This window comes from Pieris napi, chromosome 21, assembly GCF_905475465.1.
Source record: "Pieris napi chromosome 21, ilPieNapi1.2, whole genome shotgun sequence".
Lineage (NCBI taxonomy): Eukaryota > Metazoa > Arthropoda > Insecta > Lepidoptera > Pieridae > Pieris > Pieris napi.
This window is the reverse complement of record NC_062254.1, coordinates 9,334,613-9,361,349: the sequence shown is the minus strand read 5'-3', so window position 1 is coordinate 9,361,349 and position 26,737 is coordinate 9,334,613. Positions and strand designations below refer to the sequence as shown.

General features: G+C 34.4%; 1 protein-coding gene across 2 annotated transcripts in view; it reads left to right on the top strand.

The window, feature by feature from the left end:
• Nucleotides 1–26,737, top strand: part of LOC125060129 (centrosomal protein of 164 kDa) — a 39,595-nt gene that overhangs the window by 4,885 nt on the left and 7,973 nt on the right. For both annotated transcript variants that reach the window (XM_047664869.1, XM_047664868.1), the window contains exons 6-18: nt 296–585; nt 3,710–3,896; nt 4,488–5,325; nt 5,579–5,756; nt 7,291–7,448; nt 8,714–8,872; nt 10,124–10,224; nt 12,337–12,499; nt 13,456–13,573; nt 14,337–14,402; nt 16,909–16,975; nt 18,201–18,334; nt 19,429–19,586. In XM_047664869.1, coding sequence (XP_047520825.1) covers nt 296–585; nt 3,710–3,896; nt 4,488–5,325; nt 5,579–5,756; nt 7,291–7,448; nt 8,714–8,872; nt 10,124–10,224; nt 12,337–12,499; nt 13,456–13,573; nt 14,337–14,402; nt 16,909–16,975; nt 18,201–18,334; nt 19,429–19,586 — 2,617 coding nt within the window. The remainder of the gene's footprint in view (nt 1–295; nt 586–3,709; nt 3,897–4,487; nt 5,326–5,578; nt 5,757–7,290; nt 7,449–8,713; nt 8,873–10,123; nt 10,225–12,336; nt 12,500–13,455; nt 13,574–14,336; nt 14,403–16,908; nt 16,976–18,200; nt 18,335–19,428; nt 19,587–26,737) is intronic.

The window sequence follows — 26,737 nt, the reverse complement described above, 5'->3', positions numbered from 1 at the left end:
AATACACATAATTTAAAGTTTATACACTGCACAATTCTTTCCATCTCATTCTCTCCCACGCCAAATTCTACGAATTTATGCGTCTGTCTCTTTTTACTGTCGCTTTTTCCGTTGCATCCGGTTTGAAATCACAAAGATTCTAAAGAAGTTTCACTTCAAAAGATAATATTAAACCACCTCCTCACACACAACGTCAAAATCGTCGGTTCAAAGTAAAGTTAAATGAACAGGTTTTACCTTGTTTATTTTTGTATATCGAAATTGCATTTAACAATTAAAAATATTTTTTCCACAGATTCAAACTAGAGAATCTCCCCGATCCAACAATCAGTCCCGGCTCGAACAGTTCGTCGGAGCAAAACGACGGGCAAAGTTCAATAATAAGCGCGCCTTATTCGAAAAATCCATTAGAAATACCCCCATTTAATTCATTAAATAAAACCGAAGTACCCTCATTTCCTACCCAAATTCCCAATGTGCCTTTAAACTCCATTGTCCTATCACCTTTAGCCGGCCGACCACCGATTCCTCCACGAATTGATAGCCCGAGGGAACATAAGAATATATCTGAAAAGGATTCTATAGGTATTATTTTCTTTTTATCTTTATATATATAATTCTTCTGTGAGTGTGTATGTCACTGAACTTCTCTCAAACGACTGGACCGATTTTGATGAATTTTTTTGTGTGTGTTCAAGGGGGGGAATGGTTTAGATTCACAAATCAGCCCGCCAGATGGCGCTGCAGTCGGTACTTTCATACTTTGCTTTACTAATCGCTTGAAATATCATGCAGGACAACGTCTGTCGGGTCCACTAGTTTAAATATAAAATAAATCACTGGCGCTACAACCGGTTTAGGTCTGGGCCTCAAATTGCTGTATGTGATTCATGATCATTTGCCAATGTAATCTTAATCTTAGGTAAGTAGGTGATCAGCCTCCTGTGCCTGACACACGCCGTCGACATTTTGAGTCGGTTTCGTCACGACGTTTGCCTTCACCGACTTCAGGGATTAGAGTCGCATGTTGAAGCCACTAGGCCAACACTTTATTCAAATATTTTTCTTCTTAATCTCACCTCTTCACCTTCACTCACTTCGCTACGATCTCAACGTCGCTCTGTCCACAACGGAGCGTTATTTAAGGCAGTTTCTGCCTCGCATCGCCAATATTACCGCTATTAATATATACCAGCTGCCCATTGAAGTATTTCCAAATCAATTCGTCTAAGGGACCTTCAAGAAATGAGTGTACCAATTTTTAAAAGGTTCAGCAACGTTCCCTTCACACATTCATCCCTTATCACCAAGTGCCTGTTTGCCTCTGTTCCATAAAAAAATAAGTACATATTCATTGCGCTCTTGTTCCGAGAATGTAAGTGCGTGCTCCTATTTCACCATGCCTCCTGCTGATAGAGGAAACTCTGTTTTTTTATATTTATGTATGGGGTAAATGAATTAACCACCATTTTAAAGTGAATTAATTTAATTCCATGTTTGGTTACAATATTCACTTAATATAATATAAAGAAATAAACATATGTGCGTCAAATACCAAGCTACTAAGCGCACTGGCTACGTACTACTGGTTACCTGCGTACACGCACACATTCACGCGCGAATCCCGCAAGACCAGTTTTTGTGTAGTTCTGTGCGAGTAACGATATTATGATATCGATGTAAAATGTCGATAAAAATATGAAATTTATGTGAATATGAAATGTATGTTTATACATGTGTATGCTACATATGTTATTATTATTAATTACTTAATATGTCATGTGGAACATGGTGTAATGGTTGCAGCTCCTTAAAAACGTTGTGTAAAAAAATGGCGATTAAAAAGAGTGGCGGAGAGTTTATTGCAAGTTCTTCTCTTCCGTTCTACGCCCTTGATTTGAGAAGTGGCAGTAAATGTAAAATTAGAAGCATTAATATGTAATTGTTTACTGACGAGTCATAAGTGTACATTATGTTACCTATATGATTAAATGATTTTTTACTTTTACTTTTGACAGAGCGGTCGGTAATACTTATGAGTAACTTATCTTTGCAATAGGAGTCAATCTCCCCTTCCCCTCACATTTCGGAGATTACTACCTTTCTTGTGTATATTGCTTCATATTTTATGCGAATCAGACTTGTCCTAAAGTTATACCAATATTGGTTTTAAGCTGGGACGCGTAAGAACCTAAGATAGGCTTAAAAATACCAGATTACTAAAAAAATACTGATTGAATCTACTTGATCTTATGTTGTGGAGCTTTTTCTACGGTAAAGATAAATATCGTGAGAAAGCCGACATGTTTTTAAACCTAAATACTACGTGTTAGATACAGAGGCTGATCACCTACTTGTCAATAAAAGAAATGATAGGAACGGCTGCAATCTGATACCAAACGTTATAGCGTCACTGGAATATTATTTTCGTAAAAATAAGAAATAATATTTGCTTAATATTAACACAAATAGTTTTTGACGTGAACAGAAGTTGTCACTTTTTTTTTAAAGACAATTCACACCAATTGACCTAGTCCCATGCTAAGCTGGTGAAGCTTGTGTTATGGGTACTAGGCTACGGATATACATACATATTATAGATAGATAGACATATAAATACAGATTTAAACACCCAAGACCTAAACCCAACACCAAATGCTCATCACATCGATGTTCGTCTCAGCCGGGGATCGAACCCGAGACCCATGGACTCGCAGTCAGGTACTAACCACTAGACCAATGAGTCGTCTATATACTTAATAATAAGTGTTACTAATTAAAACCAATAAAATTAAATTAAAATTAATTTAATGTAATAATGATAATTACAAGTAACGGCACGAAACTCTAGCGCTGACCGTTATTGCGCAGAAGTAAAAAATAAGGTACTTGAGGGGGGCTAGCGGAATGAAGAGCTACTAGGGTGCTATATTCATCATTAGTAAGGCCAATTCTCGAAACCAGCTGCGTCATATGGTCCCCTTATGAAAGGTATTATGGAGATATGATTAAACGAGTTCAAAAGAAGTTCCTGAGAAATCTGTATAAAAGAAGATACAATTTCATTCCTTACCTCTACCCTACTAAGTTCTTGATGGGGGTGTTAGGGTATAATTCATTAGAGCTTCGTAGGGATTTTTCGGTGGTCAGGTTTGGTTTGAGTGTAATTAAGAATGAAACGGAAAGCGCATACTTGCTGGGAGAGATTATGAGGCTATACGTTCCGGACAAATATTGCCGCTGCCGGAAACATAACCTTTTCGCTGTGCGTTCGGCTCGCACTGTCCAGCGACAACAAGCGCCCATTCCCCGGTTACTTTCACTGCTTAATGGGTTTCTCGACTCTTCACCGGAGAGCGACCTGTTTGGGAAGCTTATGGGGGTGGTATACTGTGCTTTCAGAGTGTACCTGGAGGGGATAAGAGGGTAATGCTACCCTGTACTGTAAATTTTGTAAATCTTAATTGTATTTTATTGTTTTTAGTCTAAGTTTGGCCATTGAGCTGTTAAGAAAAAAAATAAAAAAAATAAAGAGCGTCGATTGGCTCTCCAGTCGCATTTTGTCCCCCGCGCGACTGTACACATGCGCAGCAATCCCCTCCACGTATCGGCCAGCGCTAGACTTACGTGCCGCTGCCTAAATACTGTGTGATAAAGTATGGGCTTACTGAAAATCAACTTACAATATCTTTCGTTAAACGTATTACAGAGAGTGAAATCCGAGAAACTCGCGGTACGTCTCCGCGTAGACGACTTGTGAAGCCCCCAGTTGCGGACTACATAAAACCTGGATTGTTTCAAAAGAATTTTCAGAAGATTTCTGACTTGGTGAGGAAGACAGAAATCGAGACGGCGAACTTAGAGGAACCGACTTCTGAAAAGGAAGTACGACCAAGGTATGATTACACGCTAATTCTGTGAAAATATGTTGGCAATTTTTTTATAGGAAAATGGACAGTTAAGTGATAACGTTGCCCATGTACACTTACACTCCCGAGTGCGTTGCCGGCCTTTTAAAAACATTTTTTCTTGAAGGACTCTCAAGTCGCATTGATTTGGAAAAAAAAAATTAAATTAAAAAAAAAAATCGTTTCTAAAAATGAGTGGTGGTTACAACCTTTGAGATCTGGGCCTCAGCTTTATGTATACGTATCTGTTTCGTAATCATTTGTTTTTTTCTAATATGCAAGTAAGTGATCATCTGTGCCTGACATACGACGATTTTGGTTATAGGGCAGGTCGGTTTCGCACGATATTTTTCTTGCCACAGTCGGGGTTCGAATCTACGAACGCGATGAGATAAGCATGCTGAAGCCACTAGGCCTTCTTTTTGTTGGAATGATTATTAATATTCAACAATTAATCGTGGTTCTGCTTTTATTTTAAATCTAATACTATTTCGGTTAAAAGACAATCTATTGAAACTTATGTTTCATATAAAATTGCATGTTCCAAAAAAACCTTTACTTAAAAATATTTTCTTCCAGGTCACCACTTATACCACAAACAAATAAAATATCAATAAATTTAATGGAAAGCATCGAATCTGAAACCTCAATAGACTCCCCCGACAGAGAATTCGCCAATATCGATTTAAATGACTTTGATGAAGCTGAAAACCAAAAAGACAAATCGCCCCGCATCGAAGATGCTTCCGAATCTAATTCCAAGACTGATTCCTTAAGAAACATTCCATTAATCAAAATTCCAAAACTAGATTTAAAGTCGAAATTTGCTCATTCCGATTCGGAGGACTCGAAAAAGTCCACGGACGAGCCGAACACTGGCGTCCGCTCGAACAGTATAGACATTCCAAAAGACTTGCCCTCATTGAAGCTATCGCCCACTCCAAGCTTAGGATCCGACAGACCTAGACTGGAACTAAACAAGCCCTGGTCCAGCCCATTATCCACTTTCAAGCCATTAAACAAAGCTGTCACACCGCTCAAATCTTCAGACTCGTTATCAAAAAGTCTCAGCCCGAGATTAGATGGCGTGATGCTGTCTCAAGGGAAATCCAGCACCGACAACGTGGTTGTCGTTTATCAGTTCGAAACTCAGGATGAGAGTCCGAAAATCAAATCTCCCATACCAGATATGGGGGTGAGGGAAATGGTGGAGAGAAATAAGGCGGATGAAAGAAGGAGACTGGAGCTAAACCTTCAGAAAGAGTTGGAGATGATAAGGATGGAGTTTAGTGGGAAAGAGAGGAGGATGAGGGCGGAGTTGCAGACGGAATTGAGGGAGGTGGAAGAGAAGTTCTTAATGGAGAAGAGTTTGAGGTTAAGTGAGCAAAGTGAGAGGCATAAACGTGAAATGGAGGAGGTAAAATTTTCTAGAAACGTTTTTTTTTGGAAATGTTCTTAAAATCTTTTTGAACTTTTTACATGATTTGTGATTTGCAGTCTGTGTCTATTTACCGCTGTTATAGTTTCTGGGAATCGAACTGACAGCCTCCGAGTTTATCGCCATCTTTATTAATAATTAAGTACAGATATGGTTTTCAAAAGTCTGTCACGTTTTATAAAAAATTAGGGACATACAAACAAAAACTAATATACGTTATAATTTTTGTTAGGTTTTATCCACGAATGAGAAAAATTATCAGGACACATTGGAAACTCGACTCAAAGAGTTGGAAAATAAATTTCAAAATGAAGTCGCCGCGGCCCAAAGACAACACGAGAGTAATCTCATCAAGATCCGCGAAGATTACTCTATAAAGCTTTCAGCGCAGAAGGAGCAGTTGGATATTGGTAAGTTATCACGAAGACAAAGCAAAAACCACATAAATTTGCTGAAATTTTTCCCCACTAAAATGTGTTGAGAAGCCCATGTAGCTTCTCACGTCTTTCTAGCGATATCTGGGCCTGCCGACGGTGACCGATATTTATTAAAACTTCGTTACATTATTAATTAAAAAAAGGGTTCGTGTAGATACTTTATGTACGCGCGTAAGAAGTTATACTTCTTTGGCTTTCTTTATTTTTATTAAATATTAAATAATTATTTAACGTTAATAATTTAATAATATTTAGTATATTATTCAATGATTAATTAATATTAATAATAATTATTATATTATTCATTTAATTTAGTAACTAGGTATGTTTCATAACCTTTTAACTAAGTAACAATAGGTCTCTATGAAAAAGCATTGCTAAATTTCTTTGAAAAAAATAATTAAAACTCCTTTATTTGTTTAAAAGGTACTATGGTCTATACAAAGGTCATTATGGTCATTCAAAATTCTTGTCATATCTGCTAACTTCACGCATATTCTATTTATTTTTACTTGTAGATTGTCTTATTCCCATCTCGCTCGCGCACGCTCGCCGCCCGGCTGGTTTAAAAATAATTCGTTAGTGGGCAACTTCATACTGATAATTTTGTGTCACGGTCCGCGCGCATCGTAAAATTTCACTCTCATAAATTTTTCATAACGCGCCTAAAGAAGTATAACTTCGAAAAGGTAACATTCATTACGAGGGATGCTATGGGCGGATTATTCGCTAACAATCGATCTCTCGTCCATGCAACCCTAGTAAGAAAAAGAACAAAAAATTAAGTACTAAGGATAAAGTGCTAGCAGCGCATAAACAAATCAACAAAAATATAATTACCAAGCATAATTAAAAAATAAAATAAACTGAAAGCTAATCTTACAGTTCATGAATCGGTATATTACCATTCTCCCATAATTACTAGTCTTTGGGCTTCTAATTCACCAATTATGTTCGTTTCGCCTATCAATCATCGAACCGAAATTAATTTTTATTTGACTTAGTGAGAATTTTTTTACGAACGAAAATTGAGATAAAGAGGTTGCGTTTTGGGTGTTTACATTTCTTAACATAGCACCAATGAAGATATTTCTTATAAAATGGATTGTTAAAAGGCTTTTTACACATCATAATTTATAGTTTTTGGGAAAGTCAGAAGTGCGACTTATAAATAATAAAAACTTTATTCATGACATATATGATTGTGACAGAATTCATCTATCTTCAGTCCCCACTCCCCCTAGTGTGGTGCCCTTGTGTTGTGGGTAACTAGATAACAATTATTCCGTAGTAGGTACATTAAACGTTTATTTTTAACTTTGATTTTTACTTTAAAACTCAACTGTATGATTCAGAAACTTCCATCTTTCACTTGCTGCACTTGATCCGGTATTAAACCGAAAATCATTTTCAAATACAACATGATTTAACTTTCCTGACAGAAATAATTAATTATCTGTAGATTAAAAAAAAAAATTATACGAAAATGAAAACCTATTTTTTTTAGAGAATGAACGTGCACTCGCAGACGTACGCGATCAACTGCAATTAGCTCTATACAGAGAGAAGGCTCGAATACTCGAAGAAAATCGTGCGACCATAGACGCGCTAAGAGAAGAACACACCGCGAGGATTACGGATCTCAGACATGATTATAGGGCGGAGGTATCATTATTTGTTTTTTTTTATATATTTGGAGACGGCTTTTTGGCCACTTTGGTTTGTATAAGTGTGGATGAAGGAAGATGTGCTCTTCCAACAACCTAAGACCCCTAAAGGCCAAGTCTCACTCACCGGCCGTCATGGATTTTAGGATACTTCCTAATCATAATGCAAAATAGATAGAATAGCAAGATCTTCTTAAAACATAGATTGATATAATTTCTAACTTATTTAAGACAGAGCTGTTAATCTTTATTTAAAGAAATTTACCTCTATTTTTTAATATTTTTTTGAAGTGAAACTTCTTTATCGGGGTTGGAAAAAATTTAGTGTAACATTTTTTCACATTTTCACACATTATTTATTATTTATTATTTATTATTTATTATTTATTATTTATTATTTATTATTTATTATTTATTATTTATTATTTATTATTTATTATTTATTATTTATTATTTATTATTTATTATTTATTATTTATTATTTATTATTTATTATTTATTATTTATTATTTATTATTTATTATTTATTATTTATTATTTATTATTTATTATTTATTATTTATTATTTATTATTTATTATTTATTATTTATTATTTATTATTTATTATTTATTATTTATTATTTATTATTTATTATTTATTATTTATTATTTATTATTTATTATTTATTATTTATTATTTATTATTTATTATTTATTATTTATTATTTATTATTTATTATTTATTATTTATTATTTATTATTTATTATTTATTATTCGACACTTAATATTTTAATGACAATTAAATTCATTAAATTCCTAACCTATCTTCCTTTTTCCGTCCCTCTAAGTATCGGAAATCTAAACTTTTAGATTTGTATAAAATTTATAATTTGTATTAATTTTCGACACTTTTAATATTTTAATGACAATTAAATTCATTAAATTCCTAACCTATCTTCCTTTTTCCGTCCCTCTAAGTATCGGAAATCTAAACTTTTAGATTTGTATAAAATTTATAATTTGTATTAATTTTCGACACTTTTAATATTTTAATGACAATTAAATTCATTAAATTCCTAACATATCTTCCTTTTTCTCTCTAAGTCTATTCTAAAGTTTTAGATTTGTAAATGTAGGATTTGTATATGAACAAGACTTAAAAATTTGTTTGCCAAAGAAGTTTCACTTCTGACATGTGTTCTTTGTTTTTTTTATTTTTGTTCTGACATTCCATCCTTTTTTTTTGCTAAAAGTTTTTATATAAAACGGTTTCTCCTTTAAGGTGGAAAGGCTTCGGAGCCAACACTCGTGTCACTTAGAAGAGTTGAGAGTGAGATTATCCGGCGAAAGAGCAGCAGCTGTGAGACAAGACGACAGAGTTTTACACGACAAGTATCGGTGTCTTAAGGAGAAGTACGCGAGACTCAAACATGATGTTAAGGTAATTATGGGACGGTCACTTAAAAGTTACCGCCGTCCATAGACAACGTCAGTTTTGTAAGAGCGTTGCCGGTTTTTAAGATAGGCCTTGAATGGCTCTTGAAGGCCCCTAAAGTAACGGATTTATTTAAAAGGTCAGGTTAGACAACTATACTTAATGGCAATGTAGACTTTTTGAAAAAAAAAACACCGACACCACATCATACACAACGCAAACCCAATATCCAAAAAATGCATTTTCTTCGCAACGCAATTTCCCCTTCATTGACACTTTCATCTTTAACCTTAAAAACAATTTTGAGGCCTCATAGCCTAGCGGTCTTATTAAGTGGCAGCTAGGTGAGGGGTACCGGGTTCGAGTCCCGGTTCAAGGGCAAGTTTTAATTTAATTTAAAATATGTTCTCGGCCTTTGGGAGGGTTGTACGGTACCGGGCGAGTGCCTAAACCGTACATGGAGGACACGGTCGGATTTCTAAAAGACAAGCACGAATTATAAAAATCTTATACTTGATGCTGGCTAATGCACAAACCGTGCCAGAGCCATTACAACAAAAAAAAAACAATTTTTTTCCTAACGATCTAAAACAATATACATTCGCTAATGATCCTAAACAACATCTTCTCAATCTGTAATTTGCTGAAACGGAAAGTATTCTTGTCTTCAACAGTAGTTTGCTTATAAAATTATAAGTGTTATGTAGAAATTCATCAAGTACCGTTAATATGTCAAATGGTGACCCGGTGCCCACGACACAGGCTAGTGGCTAGTGATCTTCGTATAATAAAGTATTTCTTTTCTTTTTATTATTTAAAAAATATAAACTATATCTTACCAATGCAAAACAAAGCTAGTTTTTATCTAAAAATTGAATTAAAATGCGTGTAAAGTAAGGGCTAGACAAACAAAGAAGTTCATTTAATGTTATAAAAATTATTGCAGTGTTGACTAGTGCGACTCTCATATTTGAGGTCGTAGGTTCGATCCCCGGCTGTGCACCAATGTTTTTTTTTCTATGTGCGCATTTAACATTTGCTCGAACGGTGAAGGGAAACATCGTGACGAAACCGACATGTCTTAGACCCAAAAAGTCGACGGCGCGTGTCAGGCACTGGAGGCTGATCACCTTACCTATTAGAATTTAAAAAAAATGATCATGAAACAAATTCAGAAGTCTGAGGCCAAGACCTAAAGAGGTTGTAGCGCTACTGATTTATTTAATTTATTTTTATAATAAAAATTAACGTTTTCAGATGACACTGGAACGTCGCAACAAACGTCGCGAGATGAGTATGACAACTGGTTCGGAGACTGAGAAATCTAATTCGCATAAAGCGACGCAATCGTTGGAAAGGTATAATTTAATTAAACGTTAATATATCATTTAAAATTTAAATGTTTTTGAAATAAAACTTTTTGCCTTGAAAATTTAAAAAATGGAAATGGTTTTACTCCTTAATGTTTTAAGCGTTTACAGTACGTACGGCAACTGTCGTCACAGAAGCGCCCAATTTTCACGAAACACACAAATGCCCGCCCCCCCCATTTATAGTCCTTTTAACTTATGTCCAATTTCAGTTTTGCTGAAGCTTGAACTTTTAAAAAAAATAGTTTTATATTACGAAAAGGAATTCCCCAATCCAGTAGGTTGGCTAAAGCCGATTTTTTCAAGGAGAGTAAGTCTGAGAATCGGCTTCTATCTAGCTTTCAAACCCCTAAGTGATAAGGGGTGTCCACCCCAAAAAAATATTTTAAACTTTTTAGATTTTTTTTTGTTTCTATTTTTTTATAAAAATACATACAACCCCTAATTTTCATCCCTCTACGATCAACCACTTTTTTTTAATTATTGTAGATAGTTATTTTTTTTGAGCTAAAAAGAAACAAAAAAAACCTAGAAATAAAAAAAAACTTTAGAGGTGTCAAGGGACACCCGGATGGAACGAAATTCCTTTCGATTAATTAATATGTTAATTGTATCATAACAATATGATAGATTTTCTCGATACAATCTTACGACGAAAAAAAAAGCCAACATCACGAGGTGTTCCCAGTCGGTCACCCATCCAAGTACTGACCTCGCCCGACGTTGCTTAACTTTGGTGATCGGACGAGAACCGGTGTATTACAATAGCAAATAGCAAAAAAGTGTCGTGACAACTTTTCGTAAGAATTTTTTCCGTCTAGCCCCCTTTCACAACGCGCGATAAGGAACTTCGTTCCAATATATACCTAAGTTAAAAATGGCTGTAACATAGATATCGCTTGCGCATATTTGCCCCGACATAGAGTACTGTTCCCAACTCTAGTATTGGCAGGAACTCGCCAGCACCAGCTTCTTCCACTTGACCGTATTTAACAAAGAGCGGTTCGAACCGTTGATGACCTGTCGCTTTCCGAGCGGCTTGATTCCTTGACGCTGCGTAGAGATGTGGGATCTCTCTGCATCTTCTACTGCATTTATCATGGGCGTTTTCTCATTTGTGTTCAGAGGAGTTGTTCGGATTAATAATCCCAGAGGCCTTTTAATAAATTTAAGAAATGTATAAAAGAAAAGCTGTGTAAAAAGGCTTACTATAAAGTTAACGATTTTCTAGTTGATAAAAGGTCCTGGGACTAGTGCTGGACAGGCTACTTCTAATTAATTTGCGATATTTGTTTTAAATTAGGTGATGTTTGATGATTTTCTATTTTAAAAGAGTACCGAGAGTTTTTTACGCCGGCTTTTTCTCTCGGCCTCTGTGTCTTCTTTGCCGATCAGTAGGGATGGCTACAAATTCAAACTTAATGATGTGGAATAAGTCATACCTTTATCTTATGTTAATTTTATCTCATTTAAATAGAAATGCAAAAATATGAAATTGAAAGCAGTATGTATTTTTCAAATATTAAGGTATTTTACTCTGAAACGCATGTATACTGCTCTCGCGCTCATACTCATAGTTGAGTAGTTTTTGTGTTTAGGGGATGTTTGGTCATTACAATTTGTCTGACTGATTAAATATAACTTTGTAATATTTATTTGAATAACATTTATAAAAATCAGACATTTAAAAATAAATTAAGTTCATTTATTTTTTGTAGAGCTTTAGAGCGTCTGACAAAAGTTTTGGCCCATGGAAAGCGTCTGACTTTTTTGATATTTTTGATATTACTTCAGAGTAATATTCTACAAAATATATATAAAAATCGGTCATTAAAATTTAACTTAAGTAACTCTGATTTTTAGTTACCTTTCTCACCTAGTACATGCGCAGGTGTCACCGAGCCAACTCCACAAGCATACAGGTATTAAAAAGTACACGAAAGACGTTGTGTCTTATCGCTCTGGGATCTTACTCTATTCCATAATAAACATATTTTTACCTGCAGCTGAGTTTATTATTCCGACGTCGAAGCAGGCTATCTCCACCTGTATCACTTTTATTATTTAACCCGTATGCTTTAAATAATTAAACATTTTCAGATGTAAAGAGCTGAATGAGACATCAGTGAGCGCGATAATAGAGACGGAGCCCCCGCGTATACGCATCAACAATAATCCCGTGAAATGTGACAACGAGACGTCCTATTCTGAAAATGTTAAGTCTGATAATAATAATGACGATTGGAAGAGCAATAGGGATTCCGTAAGTTATTATTATTATTATGATTATCATTATTATTATACTAAGTACGTAACTCACGCAAGAACTTATTAAAAAATGGGTGCGTGTACTTTGTACGCGCGTAAGAAGTTATACCTACTTCTTTGGCATTATTAAAAATAGTTTTTTATTGCATGCAAATAATTATTTACAATTGAATAATCAAAGACTGGAAAAGGAGTCATTATAGTCAATAAAGTTCAGTTTACATTCGAAAAATTAAATATTTATTATTATTCTCTTACATTAAGTGTATAAATTCTATTATTATTCGAATGTTCTTTTTAAATTATGTCCAATGCCGTAGCATCTTCCGTGGGCAACTTCATTCTGTTAATTTTGTGTCACGGTGCGCGCGCATCGTAAAATTTCACTCTCATCAATTTTTCATAACGCGCCTAAAGAAGTAAGTCAATAACGAAATTCATTTGACGTTGGAACACTAATTGGAAAAATTTCTTCGCTATTTTTTTTTGTATATAGGATCGACTCTGGTTCTACAGGATGCTCATCTGATGTTAAGTGATACCCGCCGCCCATGGACACTCACAATGCCACTCAAAAATAAAAGACACTAAACTTGATTAAGACAATACAAATCTTAATATATATAAATTACTTTTCGCGTTGTTTGTCCGCGATGGACTCCTAAACTACCGAACCAATATCAATCAAAATTGCACACCGTGTGTAGTTTGATCCAACTTAAAAGATAGGATAGCTTATATCTCAGTTTATACCCGCAATATTATTGTATTGCAAAATATTTGTTTATTATTTAATAGTCACAATTCTAACAAAAAGTTTAACTAAACTATTGACTAATATAACATCTTTTTAAAGTTAAAAAATATTTAGAATACCTTGTCTACGTTATGACAATATCATATGAACGTGTCAAGTGTCATCTGTCAACTGTCAACAAATTTTAATTACAGGTTGCGGAACCGGCAATGACGTCACTAACGTCCGCATTGAAACAGTCGCGCGTTCGACGAACGGGAGTCGCGTTTCGTGAGCCACCTCGTCGGAGTCGCGAAAGGGAGAGGGACTTAGGTGAGATGTTACGCAAATATTAACAAAAGAGTGCAGTGTAAATCTGTCTGTCTCTTTCCATCACTGCGTAAACACATTTTGAGAGAAAGAGACAAAAGATGACTAATTTAAAGAGTGCCAATCAGTTTTGAACGAATAAGCCGTTTAATGCCTTCTTAAGTTAATAAATCAAAATTAGGGAAATATTTTTTATTACGCAACAATTACTGTGATAATAATAAAAGGATCGCGTACACTTGTGACGTCACGACGCGAGTCGGTAAGCGTACGAGATATTTGCGCTTTTACTTTGAAAATATTGTTCTAAAATTAATATAATACACTATATTTGGATCTACAGGTGTGAATAAATTAATTGAAAAATAAACATTCTTTTGCAACTAAAAACAAAAATTATAATTTAATTTAACATTAAATTTTTGTGGATTTTGTGGAAAGTGTTTACTGCCGCCCATTGACACCAGCAACACCAGGAGGTTTGCAAATGCGTTGCCGACCTTTAAGGTTGTTGCACCAAAAACTATATACTTATACAATTAATAATTGTCTTTGAAATGAAGATTTGAGTTGCAAAATGATTTTGTTTGTCCACATTTCTCGGAAACTAAAAGTTAATCAAACGAAGTTCATTTTGATGAACGCGGTTTAGTGATTTCTGAGATTGAATACTAAATTATATAAATCAGTTTAATAATAATAATATTTACAATTTCAGAACATTAAGGATAATTAATTAATATAATACGATAAGTAATTTGCGCAGGCGTCGCTACGGACTGTCAAGATTCGTCGGACGCCACCACGGCCGACGAGAAGCCAAAGGAAACTGGTGAGAACTAGTTTTTTATTTAATAAAATGCTTTCAGTATTAATATATTTCATTACGAGTGCGGAATGTCATTGCAAAGAGTTCCGACAGTCGGAACATGTTGCAATGGCGGTTCCGCACGCGTATTGAAGAACTTTTTAATACAGCTGCGAAAAATTAAGCAATTTAATAAAACAATTTGCTTTTTTCTCTTTTCTACACGTCATAAATTCGTCGTATATGGATATGTAGCGACTTTTTGACTTTTCCTTTGTTAATTCAAATAATATAACATCGATATTACTCATTTTGTTCAACAAACAATAAAAACTCGCAAAGAACATTTTTGGAAAATGGCGGCAACCGTAAAATAATATTAGCAGAGTTTTTTTTTGTTTTCTTCACCCATTCTGGGTAGGCAAAGGGAACTATGCCCATACAGCCAAGTCTTCAGTAGAAGTTTATTGATATGAAATGAAAATGAAATTTAATGAGATGAAATGAATCCTAACCTAATAGACCAGTGCCGATAATTTTTGAAACCTAAAAAAATTACAGTAGGATGAAACCCATTAGAAAAGCAGGGGAATATGATCAAAATGAAAGGAAAAATAAATTACGGTCGATCTGAGGTCGGGAAGGGGTAGGGGGGGAGTTTTAAGGGTAAAAAACGGTTTATCTCGATTTCCGGCAAAACTACAAGTCCTATCGAAGAAAGTTAAATGGTAAAGTTGGAGGTAATAAAAAGATCTAAAACTTTTGTATTCACACATTTTTCACATAACCTCAAAATTTATGTGAAAAATTCAAAAAACCAAGTTTTTGGTTTTTTATTTTTATCTTTAACAAAAATAATTTTTTTTAACGAAATTTGGTGAAAACTTACCTTTCTATGTCCCAAATACACTGTAATTTATTTGATTAAAAATATTTATTTGTTCACCTTATTTTGAATTAATATCGAAAAAACACCCTAATTTTCAATCGAAAATTCTGACGTCAAAATTTCAGCTTTTTTCAAAAAGTTGGTGTGCTTTCAGTTCGTTGAAATCTCTTCTTTCCTATGGTAAAAAAATATATATATATTACCATAGTAAATCTTCTCAGAAAACGCAAAAAATCGTATGCGGTAACGCCCAGACCTGTCATACCCTTCCTTACTTCTCTATGAAATACGAAAATTTTAGCCTATCTAAAGGCTAAATTTTTTTTTAAGGTCACTCAGGTATATATAAGTTATCTTAAAATAGTAATAAATAGGCATCTGATTATAATTTAAAGAAGATTCATAGAGAAGTAGGGAAGGGTATGACGGGTCTGGGCGTTACTGCATACGATTTTTTGCGTTTTCTGAGAAGATTTACTATGGTAATATATATATATTTTTTTACCATAGGAAAGAAGAGATTTCAACGAACTGAAAGCACACCAACTTTTTGAAAAAAGCTGAAATTTTGACGTCAGAATTTTCGATTGAAAATTAGGGTGTTTTTTCGATATTAATTCAAAATAAGGTGAACAAATAAATATTTTTAATCAAATAAATTACAGTGTATTTGGGATATAGAAAGGTAAGTTTTCACCAAATTTCGTTAAAAAAAAATTATTTTTGTTAAAGATAAAAATAAAAAACCAAAAACTTGGTTTTTTGAATTTTTCACATAAATTTTGAGGTTATGTGAAAAATGTGTGAATACAAAAGTTTTAGATCTTTTTATTACCTCCAACTTTACCATTTACCTTTCTTCGATAGGACTTGTAGTTTTGCCGGAAATCGAGATAAACCGTTTTTTACCCTTAAAACTCCCCCCCTACCCCTTCCCGACCTCAGATCGACCGTAATTTATTTTTCCTTTCATTTTGATCATATTCCCCTGCTTTTCTAATGGGTTTCTTCCTACTGTAATTTTTTTCACTTTTTATTTATTTTAAAGGCTATCTGCACTGGTCTATAACTCATTGACTCAAATCATTAAATCTGATATTGAAACAAATTAAAAAAAACACAGTGCCGCAAAAGAAAACACAGTGCGTTTTTGCTTCTAACGTTTTCGTTCTGGAAATTTCGACCTGCAGAACAAACCCCGTTTGTAATTAAACTTCTAAACCTCTGGACCGATTTTGATGAAAATTTTTGTTAGTGTTGAATTAATGTAAATCTCTATTTGGAGAACTGTTTAAATTGACTATTTAATGATTTTCTTAGTACGACGTGTGTACACGTGATTTTTCACTTGAATACCGATAAGCGAGTATGGTGAATAATATTAGATTCATAAGATTGGATGAAGGTAGAATAATTATGCATTATGAGGGCTGTGGTCTCTCCATATATTTTTGGCAAACAGCAGGGATTTTCGCCACGCTTTCCGATCTCGGAACACGGAATAAAAAATAGGATAAAATGATTCTGCTCAAAAAAGATTTATAATATAACTGCTTATAGTTAAACATATTTTTGTTTATGTAATTTACATAAATTATCTAAAGTAAGCCAAAGAATTAAACGTTGAATTGTTTATTATAGGTCACATGCGCCGGAGATTTACAAGATTAAAATCAGCATCAACATCCAGATTGAACTATTCACCTAAGTAAGTAAATACAATTTTTTTACGATATTTGAACAGAAAGTTGAAATAAAAGTCAAATTTGCTTTGTGATATTTTTGAAGTACTTCTTTTGGCGCGTTAGGGAAAGATGATGAGAGTAAATTATTACGATGGCGCGCACACCGCCACAAAAAACCGACACCCTGAAGTTAGCATAGTCAACATTTTAAAATCAAAAATGTCCATTTGTTTAATTATGTAGAAATATTTTTTTGTGATATTAAGATAAAATTTATTTAACTAGATAATGCGTTATAATAAAAACTTTCAATGTATTAAATACCTTTTTTCTATTGTTAGGGTCGTTTTTTGTACAAACTTAGAATAAAAATTTTGAAATTATTTTTATCTTGTTACGCCAAAGAAGTATAACTTCTAACGGGTGTACATTTTTTTTTCTTAATAGGTAAGTAGATTATCAGTCTATGCGTAACACGTACGTACGTACGTGCGAGTCTGAAATGCGTACGAAAGTACGAACTCAGAGTTGAGGCGCTTAAGCCGTAAAAAAGCACCCTAAAGCCCAACGCTACCTGATCTACTTTTGATTTGTATATTGTGTTATTTTGAACTTCGTTGCTAGTATACAGAAATATAGTACAATTAAAATAGTGCACTAAAAATGTTAAATACATATTACACAATAGCATCCCACAGACTGAACATTTGCTTTAAAGCGATGTCCTACATAGGGTGTTTTTAACAATTTACTGGGGTACACACGTTTGATAGTTTTTTTATTATTGAAGTGAAACTTCTTTATCGGGGTTGGAAAAAAATTTAGTGTAACATTTTTTCGTTACGCGTCACATTTTTCCGTTACGCGCCATCTTTTTCTTGTCCCTACCACGGTTGCTCCGAAGAGATTCAACAAAAATATATAATAACGATAACAATGATAGTAATACTAATAATTCTATTACAATTAATGAAATTCTGTAATAATCTTAGTACTACATAGTAGTACAGTAATAAGTTAAAATGAAATATGTAATTGTATTTGTATTCATGTCTATGAAAATAAAAGCCTTTTGTTAAACTTTATTTAACCAATTTCGTTAAGTTGCATATATAGTAGATCATTTTTCGAAAAATAAGGTCATAAAGAAGTTTCACTTCTTACGTGTGTACACCTAGTACACGCACACATTTTTTTTATTATATGCAGTAAGTATAAATTTACTTGAATAAATATCATATTTCCCAGACGCGGTGAAGGCTGGGCGAGTCCTTTAGAATCCCTTCGTCAACAATTGAGAAAACTTGACGATCTAGAAGACCAGTTTCCGGACCTCGCTTGCCAACCTGCGTATAGTCTTCGGTATCCATTCCCTGAATTAGGTAAGGAATATTTAAAAAAAAAATATTAGTATTAGTAAGCGTTCAGTCGTGTTGATTATGTCTTAACTGAACATCACTTTGCTCTACTGTCAATAGTTTCCATAGCGTATCCGATATTTATCTTGAGTTACACTATCGCAGTTTTTATACGGACCCTTAACTTTTTTGAAAAAATTGTTTAGCCTATGTTCATCTAGGATAATGTAGAATTCTAATGGTGAAAGATGTTCCATTAGTTTTGGAGCCTTTTCAATCAAAACAAACAATCAAATCATTTAAATCAAAACAAACAATCATATTTATAATATTATATAATAAGACAAAGCATATTGTCAAAAATACACATTTAAATAAACAGAAAAAAGTTTAAATAATCGTAAGATCCAAGTTCATTCCATACAAAAACTTTCCTTTGTCGATAGTGGATAATAAAATGGTTATTTCGGACACCCTTTAACTGGTTATTAGGTTAGTAACAATTTTAATTTAGAACTTTGTTAGTAATCTTATCTTTTTATTACTTAAGTTGCCAGCAGACAAAGGTGAAAATTCATATCAAAATTTTTCTTTACTATTAAAAAAGCTGGTTTTTGATTTTACCTGCTATTTTTGTGTTGTGTTAAAGTGTACATTATAATTTGACTTATTTAATAAAACAATTTTTAACTTTGAAGTTGTTAATTTTAAAGATAATTTTAAATTTGACCGACGTTTCGCGTGCTTTACAGCGTGCGTGGTCACGGTGACTGAAGACAAAAGGTGTTGAATGTCAAAAAGTATCACAGCTGTAGAAAAAGTTGTTTTATCTGTATTTATTTCCCCGGAGTTGGTATCGACTAAAAGATGGAGGGTTTTGGCAAAAATGGCTCACGGTGTCCTCTATTTTTGCGGATTGTTTATCTTGAGATTTTAATTTGGATATTATTGGATCAATTATTTATTTTTATTAGTTTGATAATTTTCGGCCGTCTTCTCTATTGAAATTGGGATGTTTTTTAATTTCAATGGCTTCGCGTACCAATCTTGGGAAGAATCTTTAAGGCAAGCAATTTTTTACTTGCTTTATATCAATCTTTAATTGACTTGCGTTCCAGGCCCAGTAGCGACCGCAGACACGCCAGAATTAGAATTCGTACGTCACCGTGCGCTCGTAGAACGGGAAGGTATGCGACGTGCCCGCGCCGCCTTGAGGCGACGCAAAGCGGCGCTTAAGGAGAGTCGGGCCTCGCTCTCACCGCATAGAGCTGCTTCGGTGAGTTTACTAAGATGGCATGTGATAGATATTTTTCAATAGTTCTTATACTATTATATTTATATCTATTAAATTTATATGAAATAGTTAGCTAAAGTCGAACATAACTTTCGAACTTCACCCGTTTTTGGACCGTTGCGTCCACGTGCGTCAGTTCGTTTCTCTATTTTCGAATTAAAAAAAATATTTATAATCTTATAATACGGAACGGTAAAAGAACCGATTTGAGATAAATTACTTTTTTGTTGTTGACAATACGTCATTGTAGTTCAACAATAATGTTGATACGAAATATGAAAAAAATTAACAGTATGTAATAGTGAATAAATGAATTAATGCGTCGCAAATAGCAATTTTATAAGCTCTAACTAACGATGGTTTCGTTAACTTTAAAGTTAACCTTCGTTTTACATATATTTTGAAATAATTAATTTGTTGTTGTAACGATTGCAAATGGCTTGAAAAACTTTTAACGCTTGTTTTGTATAATAAGGTTTTGGAACTGAGTCTGTTGCAATATACCGGCAACGCACTTGCGAGCCTTGTGGCAATGTATCACTTAACATCAGGTGAACCTACTGCCCGTTTGCCTCCTATTACATAAAAAAAAATAGAACGCGTCAGAGATATAAAAATAAAACCTAGATTTAAAAATATTTTTCAACTTATGCATGGAGTTATAATATGTTTCTAGGAAAAAATATTTTTTTTTCATAGTTTAGTCGTTTCCACTACTACTAAGAAATAAAATTATGAATGTTTTTCTGAATGGAAGGTGTAACATTAATTGATATTCAAATTAATTCCTGAAAAAACTTAAACATAATGTGGTTAGTATATTAGTAGACGTCGATTTAAAAAAATATCGGTTGTCTGTAAAGTCGGTTTACTGACGATAGTTGAACGTGACAACGTCATAAGAAAATACTGATGGAATGGTTGCATTTTTTTCAAAAGAAAATTTTAATTTTATTTGTTTGATAGATATTTTGTATGGATATAGAGAGAAGGTAAATGGAAATCACAATTAAATTGATCAAGTTACATTTATTTGTACGCTTAAATACAATTATGTCAATTTTTGTGTGCAAGCGAGAGCGCGGAATGAGTGCTCTCGCTTGCACTTCAAGCCTTAAATGGAACGCCACAGAGGTAACGCCGCATGAGTCATGTTTTTTCGTGCGTGCAGCCGGCTCCATCGAATTATAAGACGTTGTCACGTCAAAAATTGTCTTAAATTTATAAGAACGTGACTTCGTGAGAAAATCATCACATGCAAAGGCTAAAAAACCCCGTCGTGTGTCAGAAGTAGGTGATCTATTTGCCTGTAATAGGTCCATTTAGTAACATAATGACCGAGACCTAGTCTTGAAGCGGTTGAATATTTATTGTGACACTAGTAAATAAATTAAGTATAGTCTGTATCAACTTTCCCAGTTTTTAAAAGCATTTCTTAGTTAATAATGTACCTATAATCTGATTTTTAATTCCGTAGAATTCTGACAGATATCATTTTTTGACATGTCAGAGATTACACACCTTTTTGGCCGGGCACATTTTTCAATTTCAATACGAGTCAACATCTGTCAAGTGTCAAGTGATTTCGCGGCGACTGATAATTACGGACGTAATTTACGGACTTTTCATCACAAACAGTAAAAAACGCACAAGTAAAGATAACATTTTTGAAGTGAAACTTCTTTATCGGGGTTGGAAACAAATTTAGTGTAACATTTTTTCGTTACGCCGTACGCGTCACGTTTTTCGGTTACGCGCCATGTTCCTTTTTGAAGTCAAACTTCTTTATCGGCGTTGGAAAAAAAATTACCGTCACATTATTTATTATGTTGGGTTATAAGTGTGCAGCGGTAGTCGCGTGCAGCAGTCCAGTTTATTAATAACTGACAATATAAAAACATAACAAGACCATAGCAACGCCAACTTTAAATAACGAACTATGACGATATAATATGTATGCAAATTACCAAAGAGTTTCCTCTAATACACCCCCTTGATTTGCATACACATTTAACAACAAATATGTACTAAATAGTCATTACAAAAATATACAGACATGCAATCTTAATCTACACCTAACATTGAGATGCAGCGGTAATGTTTCTGTCTTTGTAAAGCTTTTGTTAGCACATCCGCCGCCATCTCCTCGGTAGACACATACGATAATTGTATGTCAGTATTCTCCCTTAAAACACTTCTTATAAAATAATATTGAATATCGAAATGTTTAGTTCGGGCGTGGAAGACTGGATCCTCCGATAGAAATAAGGCACCTTGATTATCGCAGTACAACACTATGTTCCCGAAATCGCGCAACCCTATCTCTTTCATAAGACTATTCAGGTAAACTGCCTCTTTTATCGCCAAATTTAAACTAATATATTCGGCTTCGCACGTTGAAGTTGCTACGCATTTCTGTTTCTGGGATTTCCATGAAATCGCAGCCCCTCCTAACAAAAAAGCATACCCGGAGTATGACTTCCTATCTATAGGACAATTTGCCCAGTCAGCATCCGAATAACCAATTAAGCTCTTACCTGTTTTTCGATAAATCAGTCCATAATCGGCTGTCCTCTTAAGATAACGAAGTAATCTTTTCACCGCATTCCATTGTATCTGTCCAGGATTATCACAAAACGCTGCTAATCTTGTCACGGCGTGTGTGATATCCGGACGAGTTCCTGCTGAAAGATAAATCAAGCTTCCGATTAATTCTCTATATGGACATTCCTTCTCCAGCGGAATTTGTGAACCATCGGGTCTAAAATTCACCTCCATCGGCGTGGTCACTGTTTCTTTACAATTCTCCATGCCGAATTTTATCATCAAATCATTAATATATTTTTGTTGTGACAGTTTCGTGGCATACTCATTTTTGACAATGTCAATGCCTAAAATATATTTCGCCAGTCCATAGTCTTTTAAATCAAACTCTTTGGAAAGTTCATCTTTGAAAGATTGTATGAGACCTTTATTGCGTGAAACTATCAGTAAATCATCAACATAAACCGCTAAGTATATAGACGTATCAATGGAGTTACCGTCCAAATAGTAGAGACACGGTTCCTTCAAAGACTGTTTAAAATGCATTGACTTCAATTTATTGTCAAGTCTTTTGTTCCATTGACGTCCAGCTTGTTTCAAGCCATACAATGATTTCTTCAATCGACATACATCTCCACCTGTCTTCAGATCATTTAACATCTTACGAGCCTGCTCTTTTAAGCTTTCGTCTCTTTCTTCTTTAATAATTCTACCTAAGCACTCTGTCAACAATTCTGGAACCTCCATATAAATTTCCTCGTCAAGATATCCATTCAGATATGCAGTATTGATATCCAACTGGTGTATCTCCATGTCTAATTCAACCGCGAGCGCTGTAAGCAGTCTTACCGTGTCTAGTCGGACGACAGGTGAAAAAGTGTTTCGGTAATCGATGCCATATCGTTGACTGTAGCCCTTGGCTACCAACCGTGCTTTCTTCTTCTCGGTTTTGTCAACGTTAAGCTTCGTTGTCAATACATATCGGCATCCTACCGCTTTTCGATTTCTCGGCTTTTGAACAATTTCCCATGTTTCATTTTTTACAAGACTTTTGACCTCAGACAATATTGCTTCCTCCCATAGAGCACGTTCAGCGCTACTTAGGGCATCCCCTAAGGAAGTTTCCACAGTCAACGCAACATCCTCAGGTAAAGTTTCTTCTGCACGGCCATTATTATCATTGGGTATCATTTTATAGACCTTCTTAGGTCGGCCAACTTGGCCTTTCTGAAGTTTTGGTCTTCCGGGACCTCTCTTATACGTTACCTCTGTATCAGCTTGCGCTATTTCACTATCTTCCTCATGACATAGAGAAGGTGAACCAAGGGGTGAATCAGTCGTCTCCACGATCATTTCTCGAGTTCCTGAATAAGATGTACTTGGTATTACGTCCACCTCTACATATTTCGGCTTCGGTGTATCAACATCAGCAGAAAATTGATCTAGCTGAAAAGGATCATGAGTAATTGCCGATTTCCTGTCATCATTAGTATCGAGCCTCGTCTTGCAGAATTTCACATCCCTAGCTATAATGGTTTTATGGTCTACTGGTATCCATACCTTATATCCCTTTTGGTTCATTGGATATCCAATAAATATTCCATTGACACTTCTGGCAGCAAATTTGTCCTTGGTTGGACTCTTGTCTAGAACATAAACTTCAGCTCCAAACTTCTGAAGATACTCAATCTTCACTGGAGAGCCAAACCACTTCTCGTACGGAATTGTACCACCCAAACTACTCGTGGGACAACGATTCCTAATATGACATGCCACCAATACAGCATCTCCCCAAAAACCTGCTGAGAGATTAGATGAAAGTAACATACACCTAGCCATTTCAACTAATGTCCTGTTCATTCGTTCTGCTACGCCATTCTGCTGTGGGGTTTGAGGTATAGTCAGTCTTCTTATTATCCCCTCTTGTTTCAGGAATTGATCAAACTTATTATTACAGTATTCTCCACCGTTATCAGTTTGTAAATACTTTATTCTCTTAGCGGTAAGGTTCTCAACATAGCTCTTGTATTCTTTGAAACATTCCAGAACACCACTCTTACTCTTCAGTAAGTAAACTTCGCACCATCTAGTACAATCGTCAATAAACGTGACAAAATATTTTGCACCACCGACAGTTTCATTTCGAATTGGCCCAACTACATCGGAATGGATGATGGACAGTTTTTCGTCACATGGTCCACTCGACTTGGAAAATGGGAAAGAAGTCATCTTACCCTGCACACAATACTTACAGTCGTATAAAATATTTATATTTGACATATCAACTTTAATGCCCACATGACCTAATACTTTTATTAAATCCTTCACATTTAAGTGACCTAAACGTTCGTGCCAGGATAGTAAATCGTTCTTAGTTTCGGAAATCGCAGAAACAGAAGCATGGCCCTCCCGCATATAATAAAGGTTGTTTTTTCGATCTGCTATGAACTTAATATTCCCTTCAGAATCGGTTACATAAGCTGAATCTTTCTTAAAAGTTACATTAAAACCTTTGCTTGTAATTTTAGATACGGAAATTAAGTTGCATCGCAAATCGGGAACATATAAAGTGTCTGATAGTTTTATCGGAACCTCCCCATTCAAACTCACAGTTCCTTTACCTTTTGCAAATGTACTCACATTGGTGGCCAAACTTAACTTACTACTGCAATTTGTCAAGGTGTCAAATTTTCCTTTCGATCTACAAAGGTGCGATGTACACCCACTATCTATGAGCCAGTTTCCTCCACATCCCGAACCAATCACTCCGTTACACTCTGAAACAGATAGAACACATGAGTTAAAATTCTCACTAGCACCTAACTCACTAACACATTTTGAGTCCTGCCTTGTTCCTTTACACGGGCATTCCGAAGCTTTATGCCCAAATTTATGACATCTGTAACATTTAAATTTAAACGCTTGATCCGGTTTATAATTCTGCGGATTTTTAGATGTAGAACTCTTCGTGGTTTTTCTCCTAGCGAACATTGCTGACGACCCCCTCTCTGTCTCCTTCCTTTGCTGTCGCCTAGAGGCATCTTCAAGAATTTTAACTTTCAAAGAATTCGGGTCTGGCAATGAATCTCTAGTCTCCATCGCACATCTAAAGTTCTCATAACTTGGGGGCAGACTATAGAGTAAAATAATAGATGCAAGATCATTATTTATATTTATGTCCATGTCTAGTAACTTTTCTTTGGCTTCAAAGAAGCTTAACAGATATTCACGCATGTCGTCCTCCTCACACATTTTGTGTAATATGAGCTGCTTTAACAGTGTCGCTTTCTTAGCGGGACCCGAAGACGCGAAGATGCTTTCTAATTTGAACCAACATTCTCGCGACGTACTCGTCCCCTTAATGTGTCGTAGCTCACCTGGACTAATTGAGAGAATAATCTCCGCTCTCGCCTTTGCATCCGCCGCTTCCCAAAGCAACGCCTCTGCTGGCTCAGCTGGCTTCTTAATGCTACCATCCACATAGCCCCACACATCGCTCTTGATCAATAGAGCATGGGCCTGGATTCGCCATGAGTCGTAATTATCACGGCTTAGTAATTCTATCCGCACACTCGCCATCGTTACTAGGTTAAGCACTCTAGTTCCCCCTTTTTTTTTTTATTAATTTACTAGACTATGACTGGGCCCATAACCTTTGTTGGGTTATAAGTGTGCAGCGGTAGTCGCGTGCAGCAGTCCAGTTTATTAATAAGTGACAATATAAAAACATAACAAGACCATAGCAACGCCAACTTTAAATAACGAACTATGACTATATAATATGTATGCAAATTACCAAAGAGTTTCCTCTAATATATTATTTATTATTTATTATTTATTATTTATTATTTATTATTTATTATTTATTATTTATTATTTATTATTTATTATTTATTATTTATTATTTATTATTTATTATTTATTATTTATTATTTATTATTTATTATTTATTATTTATTATTTATTATTTATTATTTATTATTTATTATTTATTATTTATTATTTATTATTTATTATTTATTATTTATTATTTATTATTTATTATTCGACACTTAATATTTTAATGACAATTAAATTCATTAAATTCCTAACATATTATCTTCCTTTTTCCGTCCCTATAAGTATCGGAAATCTAAACTTTTAGATTTGTATAAATATGAACAACACTTCAAGATTAGTTTGCCACTGAAGTTTCACTTCTGACATGTGTACTTTGTACACACACACTTTTTTTTAAGGTTTACTAAACCTGGAATTAGTAGGCAGTGATGCCAGCTAAAGAATAAAATAAAGTAATTAAAGTTAATTCAATATATTGCTCGTGATATTGAAATATTTGTTATTTTTGTATTAGGTCACTTAAGTAAATACTAAGATTTACCTTTTTGTATGTAAAACATAAAAAATACGTAACATACGTCAAATTTGTCCCTTTTTCGGTGAAGAACTTAGAAGTAACATTTATGAAATGTCAGAATTCTACGGAATTAAAAATCAGAGTATAATTCAAGTATTTCGTAGTTATTATAGATTCAGACTATTGACAAGGGTTACGAAATTTTAATGGTATATGGTATTTAGGTTTCAAC